The sequence below is a fragment of the Podarcis cretensis genome, assembly GCF_951804945.1.
Source record: "Podarcis cretensis genome assembly, chromosome: 4".
Taxonomy (NCBI): Eukaryota; Metazoa; Chordata; class Lepidosauria; order Squamata; family Lacertidae; genus Podarcis; species Podarcis cretensis.
In genome coordinates this window covers 107,160-125,838 of record NC_137173.1, presented here as the reverse complement: position 1 = coordinate 125,838, position 18,679 = coordinate 107,160, and the positions used below count along the sequence as shown (strand labels likewise).

Here is an 18,679-nt window from a genome sequence, read left to right as displayed (position 1 = left end):
CCCACCTTCCAAGTCAGCCCAGAGGTCCACCTGGCGTAGGTCCGTCTACAGTGGATTTCAGGCAGGACTCTCTCTTCCAGCCCTACCTGGAGCTGCCACTGGGATTCAACCTGGGACCTTGAACCCTGAGCCATGCCCTTCACAAATGAGCTGCCATTACCAACAGAGGTGGTCCCCTTCCAAGGAACTGCAGAGCTGCTGAGAAGACCTCTGGCTGACTGATTCTTGGCCAGTTGGACTTGAGATGCTCATTCCCCACCCTAGTCAAGGACTCCAGCCCACCCCCATAGGCACCCCACCCCTCCAGATCTGTCTTTCTCAGGAGCCACGGACAAGCACAGGGCGCATCAACCTGGGCCAGGTGCCAGGGGGAGAGGCTGCTTGCACTGCCACCACTTTGGCTGCTCCTGCGCCAAGTGCGCTGGCCAGGTCCCTCCCCAACCCCTTGCTCACCTGGAGGAAACAGGTGCCAGGAGGGACGTTCTCCTTCAGGGAGACATTGTAGAAGTTGCTTTCGAAGAGGGGCTCATTGTCGTTGACATCCTGCAAGGTCACGTGAACCACAGCGGTCGAAGAGAGGGGAGGCTTGCCCCTATCCGTGGCCACCACAGTCAGCTGGGGATGAGCATCAACCTCATAATCCAGAGAAGAGGCCGTTGTGACGATGCCTGTGGCAGGATCGATGGCAAACCAGTGGGAATGGGTGTGGTGGGTGTGCAGGATGCTGTAGCGAACCTCCCCATTGGGGCCCTGGTCTTTGTCGCGAGCCGTCACCTGCAGCACGAAGCTGCCTGGGTAAACCACCTCGGGGACGCTCTGCTCATACTCCTGGGTGTCAAATAGGGGCGGGTTGTCATTGACGTCTGTCACCTGGAGCACAAATGCTGACTCAGCCCGCAGCGGGGGCGTTCCTGCATCCGTGGCTGTCACCCGCAACTCGTAGGAGTCCCGTTCCTCCCTGTCCAGCATTTGGTCCACGCAGATCAAGTAGATGATGTTGTCTTTGGTGGTGAGGGCGAACTTGCCCTCGCCACCCTCCAGGGAGACGTTGACATTGGCGTACTCTCCGTAGTCGGGGTCTGAGACGGAGATGCGGGCCACAAACTGCCCGGGCTGGGCACCTTCTGAGATGCGAGGAGAGCCATCCTCACTGAGGAAGATGATGGTCATTGTGGGCTGGTTGTCATTGTAGTCTCGCACCTGGATGGTGACAAAGGCTGTGGAGACTTCGGGGTGCACCGCCCTGTCTCGCGCCTGCACCACAAGCTCATGCACCTTCCGCAACTCATAGTCCAGGCCCTTGTTGAGCTTGATGACTCCCGTGGTGGCATCGATTGTGAAGTACTGCTCTGGGTCGCTCTGCCGGCGGTTGATCTCATACACCACGGCGCCATTGTCCCCTTCGTCAGCGTCCAAGGCAAAGACCCGCATGATGCTGCTGCCAGGCTGGAGGTTCTCTGGGATGAGGGTGTGGTAGCGACTCTGGTTGAAGGCTGGCACGTTGTCATTGACATCCTGGACAGACACATCCAAGGTCATCTGGGAGCTCCGGGGGGGAGATCCACCGTCATAGGCCTCCAGAAAGAGGGTGTAGCCGGACCGCGTCTCCCGGTCCAAGACGCTGCTCACCACCAGCTCTGGCTGGAGGACCCCATTGGGCCCACGACGCATCTCCAGGCGGAAAGCCTGCCCCACGTTTCCCCCTTTGATGGCGTACCCCTGGGTGTTGAGCAAGCCACTGTCGGCGTCAAAGGCTGGCTCTAGGGGGAAGCGGCTGCCCAGGGGGGTGTGCTCTGGGATCTGGAGGGAGCTGCGCCGCTTGGGGAAGGTGGGCGCGTGGTCATTGATGTCGTTGACCTGGACGTTGACCTCCACCGTGGCACCTTCAGGGGTGACAGCAATGAAGCTGTAGTGGTCTCGGCTCTCGTGGTCCAGCACCCTGGCAGCCTTGATGATGCCAGTATTCTCATCAATTTCTAGGTCTGTAGCCACACCGCTGCCCTCCTGGGCAGAGATGAAGTACATGTAAGTTGTGGTGCCAGGGGGCAGGCCTGCACTGATGTCCCCAATGATGGTGCCAGCCGGCTGCTCCTCATCGATCTGCAGCTCTAGGGTGCCCAGGACGGCTGAACCCTGCCCAAGGGCAGCCAGCACCCCCAGCAGCAGCAGCAGCAGAATGGCCCAAGCCATGTCTAGCTGCTCCCTGAAGCCTTTCTGAAGGAAGCTGGTGAGGGTTGGGAGGCCCTGCAACGGCGGCCGGCCTCTGTCTGCTGAGCAAGCGCCTTAATCCTGCAAGGAATGCACAAGAGAAAGCAAGTCTGAAGGGGAAGAAGAACAGGCTAGGAGACAGGGAGGGGAACATGTCAGTTATGGGACCCCCACCAATTACTGTCTCTGTGGCCAAGGGGGGAAATCAGACCCCAGAGAAGGGAGATAACGGTGAAAGTGGATGTTCCTGACACCCCAACAGACCCCCAAAACCGTTTCCAGCACCCTCAAATGTCCAGGACCCCTTCCCCTCTGGCAAGACAGGCTGGAACAGGGGCTCCAGGTCAGGCCCTGCCTGGCTGGTCGCAGCAGACCCAGGGCTGAGAAGCTCCCCCTCCCTCCCTGCTCTTCCCAAGGGGGCTTCAGGGGAGCCGGAGCTCCTCAGCCGCTCTTTCCCTAGCAAAAGAAAGCGGGACGGTGGCGCTACTCGTGCCCCCAGCTCTTCCTGCCCCGGGCACAGCCGTCGCAGGAACGACGCCCCGGTCAGGAGGGCCCCTGGGGCCACCCCACCTGCCTGCCATCGGAGACCGGGACAGACAAAGGCGGCGCGCGGGCGGGCGGAGGAGGAGGAGGAGAAGCGGGGAAGAAAGGGAGGAAGGGAAGAAAGAAGAAGAAGAAGAAGAAAGCGCGAGCTGGCTACGGCCCGCCTTTGTCTCCGCCGCTGCCGTCGCGGCTGCTCCCCGCCCCGCTCGCTCGCTCGCTCGCTCGCTGCCTGGCTGGCTCCCCCCGCCTGCCTTTGTCTCTCCGGCTCCTTGGCTCCGGCTCCTCCGGCTCCTTGGCTGCAGCCCCACCGCTCGCTCCGCCTCGCTGCTGTAGCGGCTCCTCACTGCAGGGTGGGGCGGGGGTTGGGGGGCCGGGCTGGCTCCAGTCCCGCGGGCGGCGCGGGTGCTCCGAGCCGGAGCGGGTCAGCCCTTCCTCCGAGCCCCGCAGGCACGGCCAGGATTCGGGCTCCGCCGGGAAGCAGTGATAGGCTGAGCTCATACTTGGCCGCGCTTGAAAGCGTCGCCGCCGCCGCTCGTCGGGGCCCCGCGATGGCACTCGGGGAGCCCTGGGATTGACGGTGGGGCCCCGCGCCGCCCGCGCCCTGCTCCAGGGATAGCCGGCCAGCAAAGCCGTCTTCCACCTGGGCTGACGCCCCGTCCACTCCCAGCGGTGTCGGCGTCGGACCCCGGCCGGCCCGCGGTGGAGGAGCGACCCCGCCCCCTCGGAAAGGTCTCCCCAGCGGGGCAAGGGGGGGCTGCGGCTGCAGGGAAAGGCTGCGACTCTGCTCCCACGCCCAGAAGCCCTTGGGCAGCGCGCGCCCCAGACCCAGCGAGGGCGGGGGGGGGGGGGGTGCCCGGGCTACGTGCCCGAGGCGAGGAGTAGCGGGAAGGCAAGCAGGGCGAGCCGGCTGGTGTGTGTGTGTGTGGGGGGGTGTCCCTGGACCTCTGACACGTGTGAATCTCGCCCCGCGCGCACACCTGGAGGGGCCGCCCCATAGCCCTCGGGGGTCCCGTCGTGCTCAGGCCAGCCCGCTCCGAGCACCAGGAGGCGCGGAGTCGCCCCAGCGCCGCAGCTGCTTCCAATTTGCCCAGCGCCGAGCGCGGGGGGAGCCGGGCGGGCGAGGCGGGTCCAGTCCCGGCCTGTGAAACGTGAGCCCGACGCCCCCCTTCCCCTCGCGGAGCCCCCGACTCGGCTGCCGCCCCCTCCCTCGCCGCGCAAACCCGGGAGGGGCTGCTCTGGCCCTTTCGCCGCTCTTTGGGGTGCTGGGCACGCGGGGCGGGGCTGGCCAGGTGGGGGGGGGCAGGTTTCGCCATTTCGCGGCGAGGTCCCGCGCATCTCCCCCCCCGCCCGCGCTCCTACTCTGCTCGCGGGACAAAGCGGGGAGGGGGCGCATCGCGACGGCGCCTCCGGGCGCTCCGGCCACCTACGTGCATCCTCTCTCCTGGCCATCCGCCTGTCCGCCTGCTGGCGCTCCGGCCGCGGCTGCGGGGCTGGCCTGCCTCGGTCCGGCAGAGACCCCCGCGCCAGGCGCCGAAGGAGGAGAAGGGGGAGGCGAGGGCTGGAGGATGGAGCGAGCCGAGGCTTCGCTGAAACCCGAGCCGCGCCGTCTGGCCCGCCCGCCCGCCCGCTCGCTCCTGCCCGGCCCCGCTTGCGCCGCGGCCCTGCGCGCCCCCCTCTCCGCGCGCGCCCCCAAAGGAGCGAGCCTGGGCGGGGGCTGCGCCTGCTCCGGAGCCGCGCTGCGCTCGGCCGAAAGGAAGACCCTCCGCGCGGGGAGAAGGAAGGCGGCACTCGGCCCATGCTCAGAGGCTTCTTTCTGCGCCGGATTGTGGCAGCCTCGGTTGGTGCGGCGGCTGGCGCTCAGTTACAAACCGTAGTGCAACAATCGTGACCTTTTCACTGATGAATGAATGCGATCGACAATGCCTGAAACGGCTCGTGATGCAAGCAAGGATTCAGAGGGGGAATCCGCTCCCCTCCCCCTCTGGATCTTGTAGGTCACCTTCTCGCCGCCGCCACGATTTTTGCTGGACGAGATTAATTTTGTTCACGAACTTTGTTTCCCGTCCTTTCTATTCTGTCCCGTCTTCCGTCCCAGGAGGAGCTTCGGCTGCAAGGCGGCTTACAAAAGGTGACCCGGTCCCAGCAGTCAGGCGCCTTCTGCGCCACAGAGATGCCTCGCTGGAGAGAGAGCGTGGGTCACACGCCCCATTCTTCCTTCCCCTTCGGTCCTAAGGCTGTTCCTTCTCTCCCTTCATCCTGCGAGGCTGCCGGGCTGTGGGCTCCCCGTCCGCTTGCAGGTCTTTGCAAGGAGGCTGAGGAAGCAGCCGAGAGGCTTTCAACCCCCACCCCCGTTCAGCCTTGCAGGCCTGGGCAGGGACCTCACCGGGAAGCACCAGCCCTCACTTGCCGACAGCCTCTTCTTCAGCATCGCCATCCATGCTGGCATCCACCCACCAGCTCCGTCTCACCCCCAGCAGAGACGGGCCTGCTCTTCTGCAGCCTCTGCTCCTGCAACCTTCTTGCTCAAGAGGCAGAGGAAGGGCAGCACCGCTGGGAAAGTTCTGCTGCACGGGGTGCTGAGCCTGGGGTGCCACGGGGCATCTCAGCTATGGCGTAGTGAATTGAGCAGCACCGAAGGCGAGGGGCGGGGATGTTCCCCACAGGCCACCACTGAAATTTGAAAGGCTAAAATCTGCCCTGTTGGGGTGAGCAGCAATGTGGACCCATTTCCTGATAACACCGGGTTATTCCAGGCAGTACCAAGAAAGGAAGGATTTATTCTGTGTATTCATTATTACATTCATATTTAACATTTCCTGGAAGGCGCTCAAGTTGCACACATGGTTCCCCTCCTCCCCATTTTAGCCCCACAACAACCCTGTGAGGTAGGTTTGGCTGAGAGACAGTGCCTGGCCCCGAAGTCGCCCAGGGAGCTCCATGGCTGAAGAGGCAGCTGAGTCCTGGTCTCTGAGGTCGTAGCCCAGCCCAGCATGCTGGCTCTCCCAAAGAATCTCTCCAGACTTTGTGAAGGGGCCTTCAGCACAAGAGGGGACCTTCTTCAGACCATCACAAGGCCACCAATCGCTGGGAAGGGCCAGTGGGTTTCCCCCGAGTCAGTGTCTGGAAGGGGAAATAGATGCAACACATCCTAATGTCACCAGTTTGTGTGTTAATCTGTTCAAGCAGAGATAGCCATCCTCTGACACATTCACTTCCCTGGATTCATGAAACGTTCTCCTCTCCACACGTGCATTGTAAGGAGTGGGATTGGAGGGAAATGAAATGCAGAGAAGGGCAGGCGGTAATAGGTGCATAGCTAACTGGTTTTTCACAAAACAGTTGCTGATAACACAGACATGCTGGCATTGGTGAGCCAAGCAACACACGTGGGTGGAAGCAGCGCCACAAGCACAGCGGCTTGTCTGTTGGGATGCAAAGGGCAGCTTAATAATAATAATAATAATAATAATAATAATAATAATAATACCACCACCTTTATTGTCAATGTACAAACACTCAATCTCATTGCACTCTGTGTACTTGTCACACAACACACCAACCCCGAAAGTCAGTTGCACTATATTATTTTCCATTCAGCAGCCTAACAGCCCACGGATAGAAACTGATTTTTAGCCTGTTGGTACTACTGATTATACTTCTATGTCTCCTGCCCGAGGGTAGAAGATTAAAGAGGTACTGGCTGGGGTGTGAATTGTCCCTGAGGATTTTTCTCACTCTCCTAAGGCAACGATCCCCTGCGATGTCATCTAGCGAGCTCAGGGGACAGCCCATGATATCATGCGCTGTCTTCAGCACCCTCTGTAAAGACTTTCTTCCTGAGGACCAGGCTGACCGGGCAAAACCCAAAGGAGGTGCGTTTTGACAAGAGCGTGGAAGGCCACACACAAACACACCCTTCCTGCTGGAAGACAGTCTGCCTGGGTCAAAGGCCTGGCTAGCAACATGGAGGCTTCACTTTAGAAAAAACAGGTGTGGAAGAGTCCACCCATGAGGCACCGAAAGTGTCTAACCAAGTGCACCCTTCTGTTCTGTCTGCACATGGAGCTTTCCTTGGGTTTGACCCCCATGTCCGCTGGGGACAGAGTCAGGGGAACTGGTGAAGCTCTTTTGGAACTATTTTTGGCTCAGATAGGTGGATCCTCCGGCAACACGAATATAGATAGATAATTCAGTTGGCATACTGTACTTGGACTTTTGAGAAGCTTTCAACAAAGTCCCTCAGCAAAGAATCCTGAGTCAGCTTGGCAGTCAAGGAAGAAGAGGAGAGGATCTCTTGAGGATCAGGAATTGGGAGACAATAGAGGAGTGTGCCATTGGGAGTGAAGTCAAAATGTTAGAAGATTACAGGGCCTGCTGTGGCTCTAGAAGTTGATGCAGGAGAGACATGTTTTGTTGCAGCTGGGGCAAACCTATAGTGTGTACACATTTGGAATACACTGTTCAGTTCTGGTCACCTCACCTCAAAAAGGATATTGTAGAATTGAAAATGGTTCAGAAAAGGGCTATCAGAATGATCCAGGGGATGGAGTGATTTAGCTGTGAGGAATTGGGCTTTGGGGACTTTTTGGTTTAGAGAAAAGGCATGTAAGAGGTTACATGATAATTTTATAAAATTATGCATGTCCTGGAGAAAGTGGACCCCATTTTTCTCCCTTTCTCCTAACGCTAGAACTCCTGGGCATCCAATGAAACAGCACGTTGGAAGATTCGGGACAGATAAAGTACTTCTTCACACAGCACCTACGGAACTCTCTCCCACAGGAGGCACTGATGGCCCCCAACTTGGGTGACTTTAGTAGAGGCTTAGACCAGTTCATGGAGGAGAAGGCCATCAGTGGCTCTCCTTTGCCTGAATGGTTGGTTGGAGGCAGCATGCTTTGTAAGAGGAGCTGCTGGCAATCACAGGAAGAGAGAGGGGCTGCTGCGCTTGTGGGCATCTGGTCGGCTGCTGTGAGAATAGAATGCTGCACTAGGGGGCCCAATAGGGCTTTTCTTATGCTCTTACCCTCTGACTATTAATCCTGCCCCAGACTGGAGAAAAATAATGCCTCCTTCCTCTTATTCCTTCCGACTCAGACTCCACTTGGGATTTAGAATAGGCTTATCCATGGCTGCCAGACCCTCAGACAGCCCTGCTACTGCCTCTCATCCCACCTGTCAAGTCTGACCTCAGCTGTGCACTGCACACAGTCTTGGGGAGACCCAAGAGGGTTATTGGGTTGTCATTTTTATTTTGATTGTGTATTTTGTGGTTTTATATTTTGATTTTATTCTGTGAACCACCCCGAAACCTCCAGGTATAGGGCAGTATATAAATAAAATAAATAAATAAATGATGATTATGATGATTCTGGCAAGTTCCCCACTGAGCTGAGTCCTGCAGGTGGCTGCTGCTGCCCACTTTACACAACTGGCAACAGGTAGAGTATGTTGTTGGCAGATGGAGAGGGTGTGTGCAAGGGGGAGTGAGCTGCCTGAGCCCAGGCCACTGCAGCAGCTACTGGGAGCTGAGAAAACACCACAAACAAGGTTGAGAGGATTTTGTAGAGAGATTTGGAGGAGTCCACAAGATCAGAAGCACTTGGTATGCCCCACAGGCCTCCGCTGGCTCCAGACCATTTCTGCTGGGGGCGACTCATTCGCTGTGTTGACATAATATATGGTCTCTTTGCCTCTTAGCATGATGTTTTGATTAAAATATTAGTGCTGGGCTATCTTGGTGTAGCACATTATTGGGCAGTCACCCAATAGTCAGGGCAAACCAGCCGACACTTCCCAATGAATAGGGAGTTTGTGAAGGTCCCAGGAGGGTCCTCTTTTGTGCTGAATGTCAGGGAGATAAACAATGTGTGTGAACATTTTTAATGAAACCAGGCAGCTTTGTTCAGAGTAGGGGGCTGGTGGGTGAGCTGCGATTGTCAGTCTCCATGGCTACAAAGTTAAATCTAAAAACTGGTGGGGGGGCACTTGTGAGATTGTCCCCCCAAAAAAAAATGTGAGGTGCTGCTATTCTTGAAAAACCCATCCTCTGGCTGGATTCTGGGCTTAGGTTTCAGCTGAGCTGGCCTTTAGAGAATTAATTGCAAGCAGCCCTGTCCATAAATCTTTAGAGTATTTTTCTTTATTAACACACTGGGGTTTTGAATGTGAAATAAAATGTAATGTTTGTTGAAAGGGGACTTTGTTTTTAAACCAAAATGCAGCTGCCTTGAAAGCAGAGCTCTCTGCTGCCTGTTTCCAAAATGGAGTTCAGTCTGAGATCATCACCGCTTCTACCACTTCCCACATTGCCTATGCTTCCTTGAGTGCAGATTTCTGGACTGAAACCATCTATTCCACAAGTGACAAGAAGTGTCTGGCTGCACCAACAGCAGAAGACTCCCACCAGCTGTCCTGCAAGCTGTGCTGCAGGCACAGCTCAGAGCGGTCGGCTGCCCGGCTCTCTTGGCGAAGGTGGCAGAGCCCCAGAGCTGCCCTTTCAAAGGTCCATGCAGGAGGGCAGCATGAGCAGGGACCACTTGGTGGGCAGGAACTAATGCCTCCTTAGGGAGGCACGTATCCCTCCTTCGCCTGCCAGTTCTCCATGGCAAATGCCCCACCCCTGCCTCTTTTTTGTGAGGAAAATTCTCTCTTGATGTTTTCTTCTGAAAACCACAAAATACATAGAAACAAAACAACAAATGCAAACCTAAGTCCGAAAGTCCATCCCTGCCCCCAGTCGGCCTGCCAAACGGAATGTAGACCCAGTGGAGGGACTGGTGAAGTTTCATTTGCAGAGAATTGGTGGGTGGAGATTAGGGTTTAGCCTCCCCCACCACCTGTAAGTATGGGTTTCCTGCTTCCTCATCTCCATGTTATGTGAACAAAATAAGACTTGGAAACACATCTGCTGTGCTCCTCCCTCTCCTACCCCACCAGCCTGGAGTTTTTGGAGTGCAGAAAAGGAGCAGAGAATTTTCAGTGAAGTTCCTGACATTTGTAGCAACCCTGGAAAGGGCTTTGGAGCTCTGCGTCATGGAGTCCAAATGAAAGCAGATGCTCAAAACCTAAAATAGATGACTATACACAAAACAGATGTCGGGCCAAACCAGTATCTTCATTACCAAACACGATACAACACAGACTCTAAATGTAAAAATAGTTTGAGTTGACCCTGTGACACACCTTCACTTAGTTCTAGCATCACTCCTTCCTCAATCCAGAGAAACCAAACTCAAAGGTCACACCCCCCCCATTTCAGCTGTAAAGTGGAGCAAGAGCAAAGCTCTTTTCCACGAGACCCATCAGAGGAAGCCAAACGCCAGGAGTCTGACACACATCTACAGCTGACACTTCAGTGTGCTGGGGATACACTCTGGACACTTCATGCAATGTGTGCGGCAGAAACAATGTTTTATTTTTCATAATGTACACTGCCTTGATATAGAATCATAGAACTGTAGTGTTGGAAGTAACCCCAGGGGTCATCTAGTCCAGTGTTTCCCAACCTTGTGCCTCCAGCTGTTTTTGAACTCCAACTCCCATCATCCCTGACTAGCAAGACCAGTGGCAAGGGATGATGGGAATTGTAGTCCAAAAAACAGCTGGAGGCACAAGGTTGGGAAACACTGAATTCTAGTCCACCCCCCTGCAATGCACAGCTAAGAAACCCCTGACAGATGGCCATCTGACCTCTGTTTAAAAACCTCTATGATTCTATGAAATTGTTGCTGTTATTCCAATAGCTCATTTATAAAAGTATTTCTGTATTGCCATATAATAAAATATTAGGTTCCAGGAGGTGTGCCGTTTTCCAGTTGCAAAGATTCACAATGTGTCAGAGAAGTTGCCCACTGGGACAGCTCAGTCAGTAGAGCATGAGTCATGGGTTTGAGCCCCTCCTTGGGCAAAAAGATTCCTGCATTGCAGGGGTTGCACTAGAGCATCCTTGTGGTCCCTTCAAACTGTTTCATTCTACGCTTCTTAAGAAGCCCACTCACCACAACCCCTTCCTTCGGATTCATGTGGGTACAAAGGATACTGCCAAACAGCCTTTCAGGTATTGCAAGGGACTAGGAAGCTCTGGGCAGGAAGCTGAAGGGCCTTGGGGCACAGGTGGTCCGTTCATCACTCCTTCCTGCTGAAGGTCATGACCCAGGAGGAGGGAAAAATACAGGAAGCAAACCACTGGCTGTGCATGGTGTCGTCAGGAAAGAATCATAGAATCATAGAATCATAGAGTTGGAAGAGACCACAAGGGCCATGGAGTCCAACCCCCTGCCAAGCAGGAAACACCATCAGAGCACTCCTGACATATGGTTGTCAAGCCTCTGCTTAAAGACCTCCAAAGAAGGAGACTCCACCACACTCCTTGGCAGCAAATTCCACTGTCAAACAGCTCTTACTGTCAGGAAGTTCTTCCTAATGTTTAGGTGGAATCTTCTTTCTTGTAGTTTGGATCCATTGCTCCGTGTCTACTTCTCTGGAGCAGCAGAAAACAACCTTTCTCCCTCCTCCTCCCTCCTCCTTTTACAGTATATATTTGAACATGGCTATCATATCACCCCTTAACCTCCTCTTCTCCAGGCTAAACATGCCCAGCTCCCTTAGCCGTTCCTCATAAGGCATCGTTTCCAGGCCTTTGACCATTTTGGTTGCCCTCCTCTGGACACGTTCCAGTTTGTCAGTGTCCTTCTTGAACTGTGGTGCCCAGAACTGGACACAGTACTCCAGGTGAGGTCTGACCAGAGCAGAATACAGTGGCACTATTACTTCCCTTGATCTAGATGCTATACTCCTATTGATGCAGCCCAGAATTGCATTGGCTTTTTTAGCTGCTGCATCTCACTGTTGGCTCATGTCAAGTTTGTGGTCAACCAAGACTCCTAGATCCTTTTCACATGTACTGCTCTCAAGCCAGGTGTCCCCCATCTTGTATTTGTGCCTCTCATTTTTTTTGCCCAAGTGCAATACTTTACATTTCTCCCTGTTAAAATTCATCTTGTTTGTTTTTGGCCCAGTTCTCTAATCTGTCAAGGTCGTTTTGAAGTGTGATCCTGTCCTCTGGGGTGTTAGCCACCCCTCCCAGTTTGGTGTCATCTGCAAATTTGATCAGGATGCCCTTGAGTCCATCATCCAAGTCGTTGATAAAGATGTTGAATAAGACCAGGCCCAATACAGAACCCTGTGGCACCCCACTAGTCACTGTTCTCCAGAATGAAGAGGAACCATTGATGAGCACCCTTTGGGTTCAGTCAGTCAGCCAGTTACAAATCCACTGAGTGGTAGCATAGTCAAGACCGCATTTTACCAGCTTCTTTACAAGAATATCATGGGGCACCTTGTCAAATGCCTTGCTGAAATCAAGGTAGGCTACATCCACTGCGTTCCCTTCATCTGTCAAAAAATGAGATCAGGTTAGTCTGACATGACTTATTTTCCAGAAATTCATGCTGACTATTGGTGATCACAGCATTCCTTTCTAGGTGCTCACAGACTGTTTGCTTAATGATCTGCTCCAGAATCTTCCCTGGTATTGATGTCAGACTGACTGGGCGGTAATTATTTGGGTCCTCTCTTTTCCCCTCTTTGAAAATAGGGACAACATTTGCCCTCCTCCAGTCTGCCGGGACTTCGCCTGTTCTCCAGGAATTCTCAAAGATGACTGCCAGTGGTTCTGAGATCACATCTACCAGTTCTTTTAATACTCTTGGATGCAGTTCATCTGGCCCTGGAGACTTGAATACATCTAAACTAGCCAAGTATTCTTGTACTATCTCCTTAGTTATTCTGGGCTGTGTTTCCTCTGCTGAATCATTTGCTCCAAATTCTTCAGGTCGGGCACTGTTTTCTTTATCGGAGAAGACTGAGGCAAAAAAGGCATTGAGAAGTTGAGCCCTTTCTGTGTCCCCTGTTTGCATTTCACCATCTTCTCCTCTGAGTGACCCCACGGTTTCTTTCTTCTTCCTTTTGCTACGAACATACCCATAAAAGCCTTTTTTGTTGCTTTTAACCTCTCTAGCAAGCCTGAGTTCATTCTGTGCTTTAGCTTTTCTGACTTTGTGTCTACACGTGCTGGCTATTTGTTTGAATTCCTCTTTGGTGGTTTCCCCCCTTTTCCATTTTTTGTACACATCCTTTTTTAATCTTAACTCAGTTAAAAGTTCTTTACATAGGAGAAATCGAAGTTGGAAACAGAATTGTTAGAACCAAAGACTAAGGTATTATCAAGAATGTATAACTTGTTGTTAAAATGGAATACACAAGACGAAATGGTTAAATCGGTTATGATAAAATGGGCTCAGGACATTGGGCATAATATTATGTTTGAGGACTGGGAAAGGTTGTGGACCACTGGGCTGAACTTCACTGCATGTAATGCTCTGAAGGAAAATGTAATGAAAATGATATACAGATGGTACATGACCCCAGTTAAACTTGCCAAAATATACCATTTGTCTGATAATAAATGTTGGAAATGTAAAGAACATGAAGGTACATTCTTTCACCTCTGGTGGACTTGCCCTAAAGTGAAGGCCTTCTGGGAAATGATATATAATGAGTTGAAAAAGGTATTTAAGTATACCTTCACTAAGAAACCAGAGGCCTTCCTTCTGGGTATTGTCGGCCAGAAGGCGTTAAAGAAGGACCGAACATTTTTTATGTATGCAACAACGGCAGCAAGGATACTCATCGCTAAGAGCTGGAAAACTCAAGATCTACCCACACTGGAAGAGTGGCAGATGCAGCTGATGGACTATATGCAACTGGCCGAGATGACTGGTAGAATCCGAGACCTGGGAGAGGAGAGGATTGAGGAGGACTGGAGGAAATTCAAGATTTACTTACAAAAATATTGTAATTTGGTTGAATGTTAAGAAGGATGCTAGATCATAAATAATGGCCTACCACTGAACTAGATCTGATTTTGACGATAAGGAAAATATAAATTTATTGGAGAATTGTTAGATTTTATTTAAATGAGCGGAGATAAGATTGTAAATAAGTGGGTAATTTGCTTGGAAAAATTTTCTTTCTGTAATGATGTAAGTGCGAGCGGGAGACGTGGGGGAGTCCAAAGAAGTGATGAATCTATGTTATAATATAAGTAATGTTGTTTATTTATGCATTTTTATTCAAAAACTTCAATAAATATGTATTAAAAAAAAATAAAAATAAAAGTTCTTTACATAGCCACCCTGGCTTCTTTCGGCACCTTCCATGTTTCCGTCTCATTGGTATTGCCTGAAGTTGTGCTTTTACTATCTCCCTCTTAACAAACTCCCAGCCATCATGAACTCCCTTTCCTTTTAGTATTACCGTCCATGGGATCTCACCCAGCACTTCCCTAAGTTTTATGAAGTCAGCTTTCTTAAAGTCAAGAAATTGAGTCCTAGTATGCTTGGCTGCTCCTTTCCGCTGTATAGTAAACTTCAGAAGAGCATGATCACTCGCGCCTAATGATCCTTCCACTTCTACCCCACTAACCAGGTCATCAACATTGGTTAGGGCCAGATCTAAAATGGCTGTTCCTCTTGTTGCTTCTCCCACTTTCTGGACAATAAAGTTGTCTGCAAGGCCAGTGAGGAATCTGTTTGACCTTATGCTCTTGGCTGAGTTTGACATCCAACAAATATCCGGGTAACTGAAGTCCCCCATTACTACTATCTCCCTTCCTTTTGCATGCTTGGCCATCTGTTCCAGGAAGGCACCATCTATGTCCTCCGTTTGGCTTGGGGATCTATAGTAAACTCTCACAATGAGGTCCCTGTTATTCTTCTCTCCCTTAATTTTGACCCAAATGCTCTCACTTTGGCTTTGAGGTTCTAAATCTTGGATCTCTTCATAGGTATACACATCCCTGACATATAACGCCACTCCTCCTCCTTTCTTGTCTGGCCTGTTTCTCTGAAATAAATTGTATCCCTCCATTATTACATTCCAATCGTGGGACTTATCCCACCAGGTTTCAGTGATGCCTATTATGTCATATTTAGTTTGCTGTACCAAGAGCTCAAGCTCATCTTGTTTATTTCCCATGCTTTGTGCATTAGTGTACAGACATTGAAGTCCATTAATCATTCCCCTGTGTCTCTTATTTAAGGATTATTTCCTCCCACCACTAGGTCTGCGTGCTGTTTGCTCCATTTGGTCTATGACATTTGGATGATCATCTTCATCAATTGATAGACTCCTACCTTCAGGAGCACTGTCTCCCTCCCCCACATTAGTCAGTTTAAAGCCCTCCTGATGAGGTTTCTGAGATTTTTGGCAAAATCATTCCTCCCAACCGTTGTGAGGTGCAGCCCATCGCTTGCCAGAAGTCCATCTTCGAGAAACTGCAGTCCGTGATCTAAGAATCCAAACCGTTCCTGTTTACACCATTTGCGAAGCCAGCTGTTCACTTCCACTATTTTCCCCTCTCTCCCTGGGCCACGTCGTTCAACTGGGAGGACAGATGAGATGACAATTTGTGCATTTAGTTGCTTCAATTTCCTGCCCAGAGCCTCCTAGTCTCTTTTGATCTTCTGGAGGCTATTGCTTGCAGTGTCATTGGTTCCCACATGAACCAAGAGGAAGGGGTATTTGTCAGTGGGTTTATGATTCCTTGCAGTCGTTCAGTTACATCTTGGATCTTAGCCCCGGGGAGACAGCACACTTCCCGAGACATCTTGTCAGGCCCACAGATCACTGCTTCTGTTCCCCTCAGTAGGGAATCCCCTATCACCACTACACGCCTCCTCTTAGGTCTGGTCGGGGTTCTTCCGTGAGCTGTCCGTTCCAAGGTCGCCTGCACATTCCCTGAGGACTGACTTTGCTGCTCGTCTTCATATACCTGATCAACTATAATGAGGGAGAGATCCTCAAATGGAGTCTGCTCTTCGTCTTCCATGCTAGGGGAGAGGACCTCAAAGCGATTGTGTATTTCTAAACAATCAGAGCGAACCCTGGGCCTCCTACTTCTTTGAGTCACGTTTCTCCATATATCTGGCTCCTGTGTTGCTGGACTAGACTCCTTCTCAGGGGAGTCCCCTGTCTCCTCCTTGGTGGAGACGGTGTGCTCTGTTGCTTCCAAGAAGAGCTCCAGCTCTCTAATTCTTTGGAGCGTAGCTACACGTTCCTCCAGTTGCTGGACTTTGTCTTCTAAGAGGGCAATCAACATGCAATTGCTGCAGGTAAAGCTGCCTGCAACCTTTGGCAAGGTGGCAAACATTGCGCAGGAACCGCAGGCGACTGCAGCTGTTCCCTCACCCTCCATCTTGAGAACGTGTCGTTGGGGGTGGCTACAGCGGTCCTCCATCATAAGAAGCGTGAAGACAGGACAAATAACTCCCCCCCAAATAAACCTAGGTCTCCCCCAACAAACGTTTGAGACTAGCTCCCCTAAATCTGAAAGATGGATCAAACTGCGCGCTCTGATAAGCTCCTCCCACAGCTAATCCCCTGCCTCAACAGAAACCCTGCCCCCTCTGACCTTTGCACAGGGAGAGCAGCTAATCAGCCACAAAGAAACACACACACAAGAAAACCCTTTTTGCTCCTTTGGATTCTTGGGCCATGGTTACTTCTTTGAGGAAGGACTTTGACTAAACATCAGGAAGACCTTTCTGATGGTATGAACTGCTCAATAGTAGAGCGGACTCCCTTGGAAGGTGGTGGATTCTCCTTGGTTGGAGTTTTTTAAGCAGAGATTGGATGGCCAGCCATCAGGGGCTCTTTAAATGCAGTGCTGGACATTCCTTGGGGTGCCAGGCGCATTTTGCTACTGGCATTGGTCCAATTGTGGCTATGTGGAGATTTCTGGGTACCGAGTAGACAACTGACATCTCCACCAAGCCAGCTGACGCATGTGCAGCAAAAGCTGTGTGTCTTTTGCTTCTGTGCAGCTGCGCAAATTATCGAACCCTTGCTGGGCATCTTAGTCCTCCATCATCACTTCAAGGAAAGTAACTGCAGAGATATTCGGCTGTGCTGCAGCCTTTCCACAGCCACTCAGATGGAACTCACAGACCACAGTTTAAAAACCCCTGCCTTAGTCCATAGTTAAATACCTTTTCCATTTCCATTGTGTGTGTTTCTTCTTCTCGGACAAGTGAATTGTTGTAAGAACAAGCTACAATCAAGCAATGTAGTGGAGATCATAAAACCACAGAATTGTAGCATCAGAAGGGAACTCAAATGCCATCTAGTCCAACCCTCTGGTGAATAGACATTCTGTTGTGGCGACCGTAACCTAGATTTAAGGTGCTACTTTGCTATTTAGTGCCTAGCTTATATATATATATATATATATATATATATATATATATATATATAAGCTCTATATATGCAGGGGGTTGGACTAGATGACCCTTAGGGTTCCTTCCAACTCTACTATTGTATGATTCTACCTTCTGTGGTTGTACAATCTGGCTAAAAGGATACCAAGTGAGCCGTGTGTGTTTTCCTGGCAGAGGAAGGACTTGAGAAAGCCCCCTGGCCTGAGCTGCCCTCCTTTAAAGCAGGAGAAAGCTTCATCTCTAACACAGGAAATGTCTATACTGAGCTACTGGAATAGCAACAACAACTTCATAGGATCATAGAATTGTGGAGCTGGAAGGGACCCAAGGGCCAACTAGTCTTGCAGGAATCTCTTGCAATGAAGGAATCATAGTTAAAGCATCCACAGTCACACTGCGTCCACTTTTTCTGCAGGTCCATAATATTCTTCTCCTGTGCAGAGGAAGTGTTCAGTTCTGGACACCCCAGTGTAAGAGGGATATTGACAAGCTGGAAGGTGTGCAAAGGAGGGTGATGATGAAGGACCTGAAAGCCAAGCCTTATGAGGAAGGGTTGAGGGAGCTGGGCATTGTCAGCCGGTAAAATGTGTTTCCTGCTTGGCAGGGGTTTGGACTCGAGGGCCCTTGTGGTCTCTTCCAACTCTAGGATTCTATGATTCCGCCAGCCTGCGATGAAAGGGGCTTGATCCTGTCCTGTCACCACTTGCAAACAGCCCTTAGCATCTTCTGGTTTCGGTTGGTGCCAATAACGTGGCGACCCGGCCGTGGGCTTCCGCGTGGGCCTCCTCCTCTCCTCTCCACCCCCGCGGGAGAGATGCGCCGGGTCTCCGGCCTCCGAGAGGACCAGAGGGAGGGAGGGAGGAGGAGGAGGAGGAAGCCGTCCGCGCCCTTTCCTGCCTCTCCGTCTCGCCGCTCCTCGGCCTCGGGATGGGAGCGGCTGCGGCTGCCGCCGAGAGGAAGCCCGAGGGGGCGGCGGGCTTCCGATCGCCTCCGGAAAGGGAGGGCGGCGCCGCCGGGAGAGGCGGGCATCTTTCTTGGCTCCCTCTCGGGGCCTTTGCCTCCCTGCAGCGACGGGGCGCGGGGCAGAAGGGCGCGCGCGGCCGCGAGTGACGAGGCGGAGGCGCGCGCGGGAGGCTCCTCCTTCCCGCTTGCTTAGGCGGCGGGGCCGCGCTCTCCTCCTATGGCGCGCCCAGGTCGCGCAGGGCCGGGAAAGCGCCGCTGCCCCCGAGGGGGAAGGAAACGGGCCGCCCGCCCGCGGCCCGAGCCCGGCCCGTCTCTCGGCGGCAGCGCTAGCCGACGCCGCCTCCGGCCGCCAAGAGAGACTCCGCGGCCAGTCGCAAAGCGAGGGTCCTCGGTGCCTCTTCAAGCCCCGGTTTGGCGACGGACGGAAGAAGAGGCTGCAGCCGAAGGGGGTCCGAGGAGCCGCCAGGAGGACGCGAGGAAAACGGAAGCCGCCGCCGCCGCCGCCGCCGCGCTCCCATCCCAACACGGGGAATGACGGAGCAAGATAGAGAATGAGACTCTCAAGCTCAGGGTCTGGGCTTCGAGCTCCACTCTGGGCAACAGATTCCTGCATCGCCGCGGGTTGGACTAGATGACCCTCGTGGTCCCTTGAACTCTACAATTCTATAAACAAATTCTGCATGCCT

General features: G+C 52.7%; 1 protein-coding gene across 3 annotated transcripts in view; it reads right to left on the bottom strand.

Annotated features, from left to right (window-relative positions):
- Positions 1–4,304, bottom strand: part of DCHS1 (dachsous cadherin-related 1) — a 33,592-nt gene extending 29,288 nt beyond the window's left edge. The window contains exons 1-2 of one of the 3 annotated variants that reach the window (XM_079973226.1): positions 4,179–4,304; positions 454–2,289 (exon numbers count right to left, since the gene is read on the bottom strand). In XM_079973226.1, coding sequence (XP_079829352.1) covers positions 454–2,190 — 1,737 coding nt within the window. In that variant the 5' untranslated portion in view covers positions 2,191–2,289; positions 4,179–4,304. Of the gene's footprint in view, positions 1–453; positions 2,290–3,251; positions 3,351–3,728; positions 3,900–4,178 lie in introns of those variants that run through there. The other 2 variants (XM_079973225.1, XM_079973227.1) reach the window with 2 other exon arrangements.
- Positions 4,305–18,679: the final 14,375 nt, after the last annotated feature.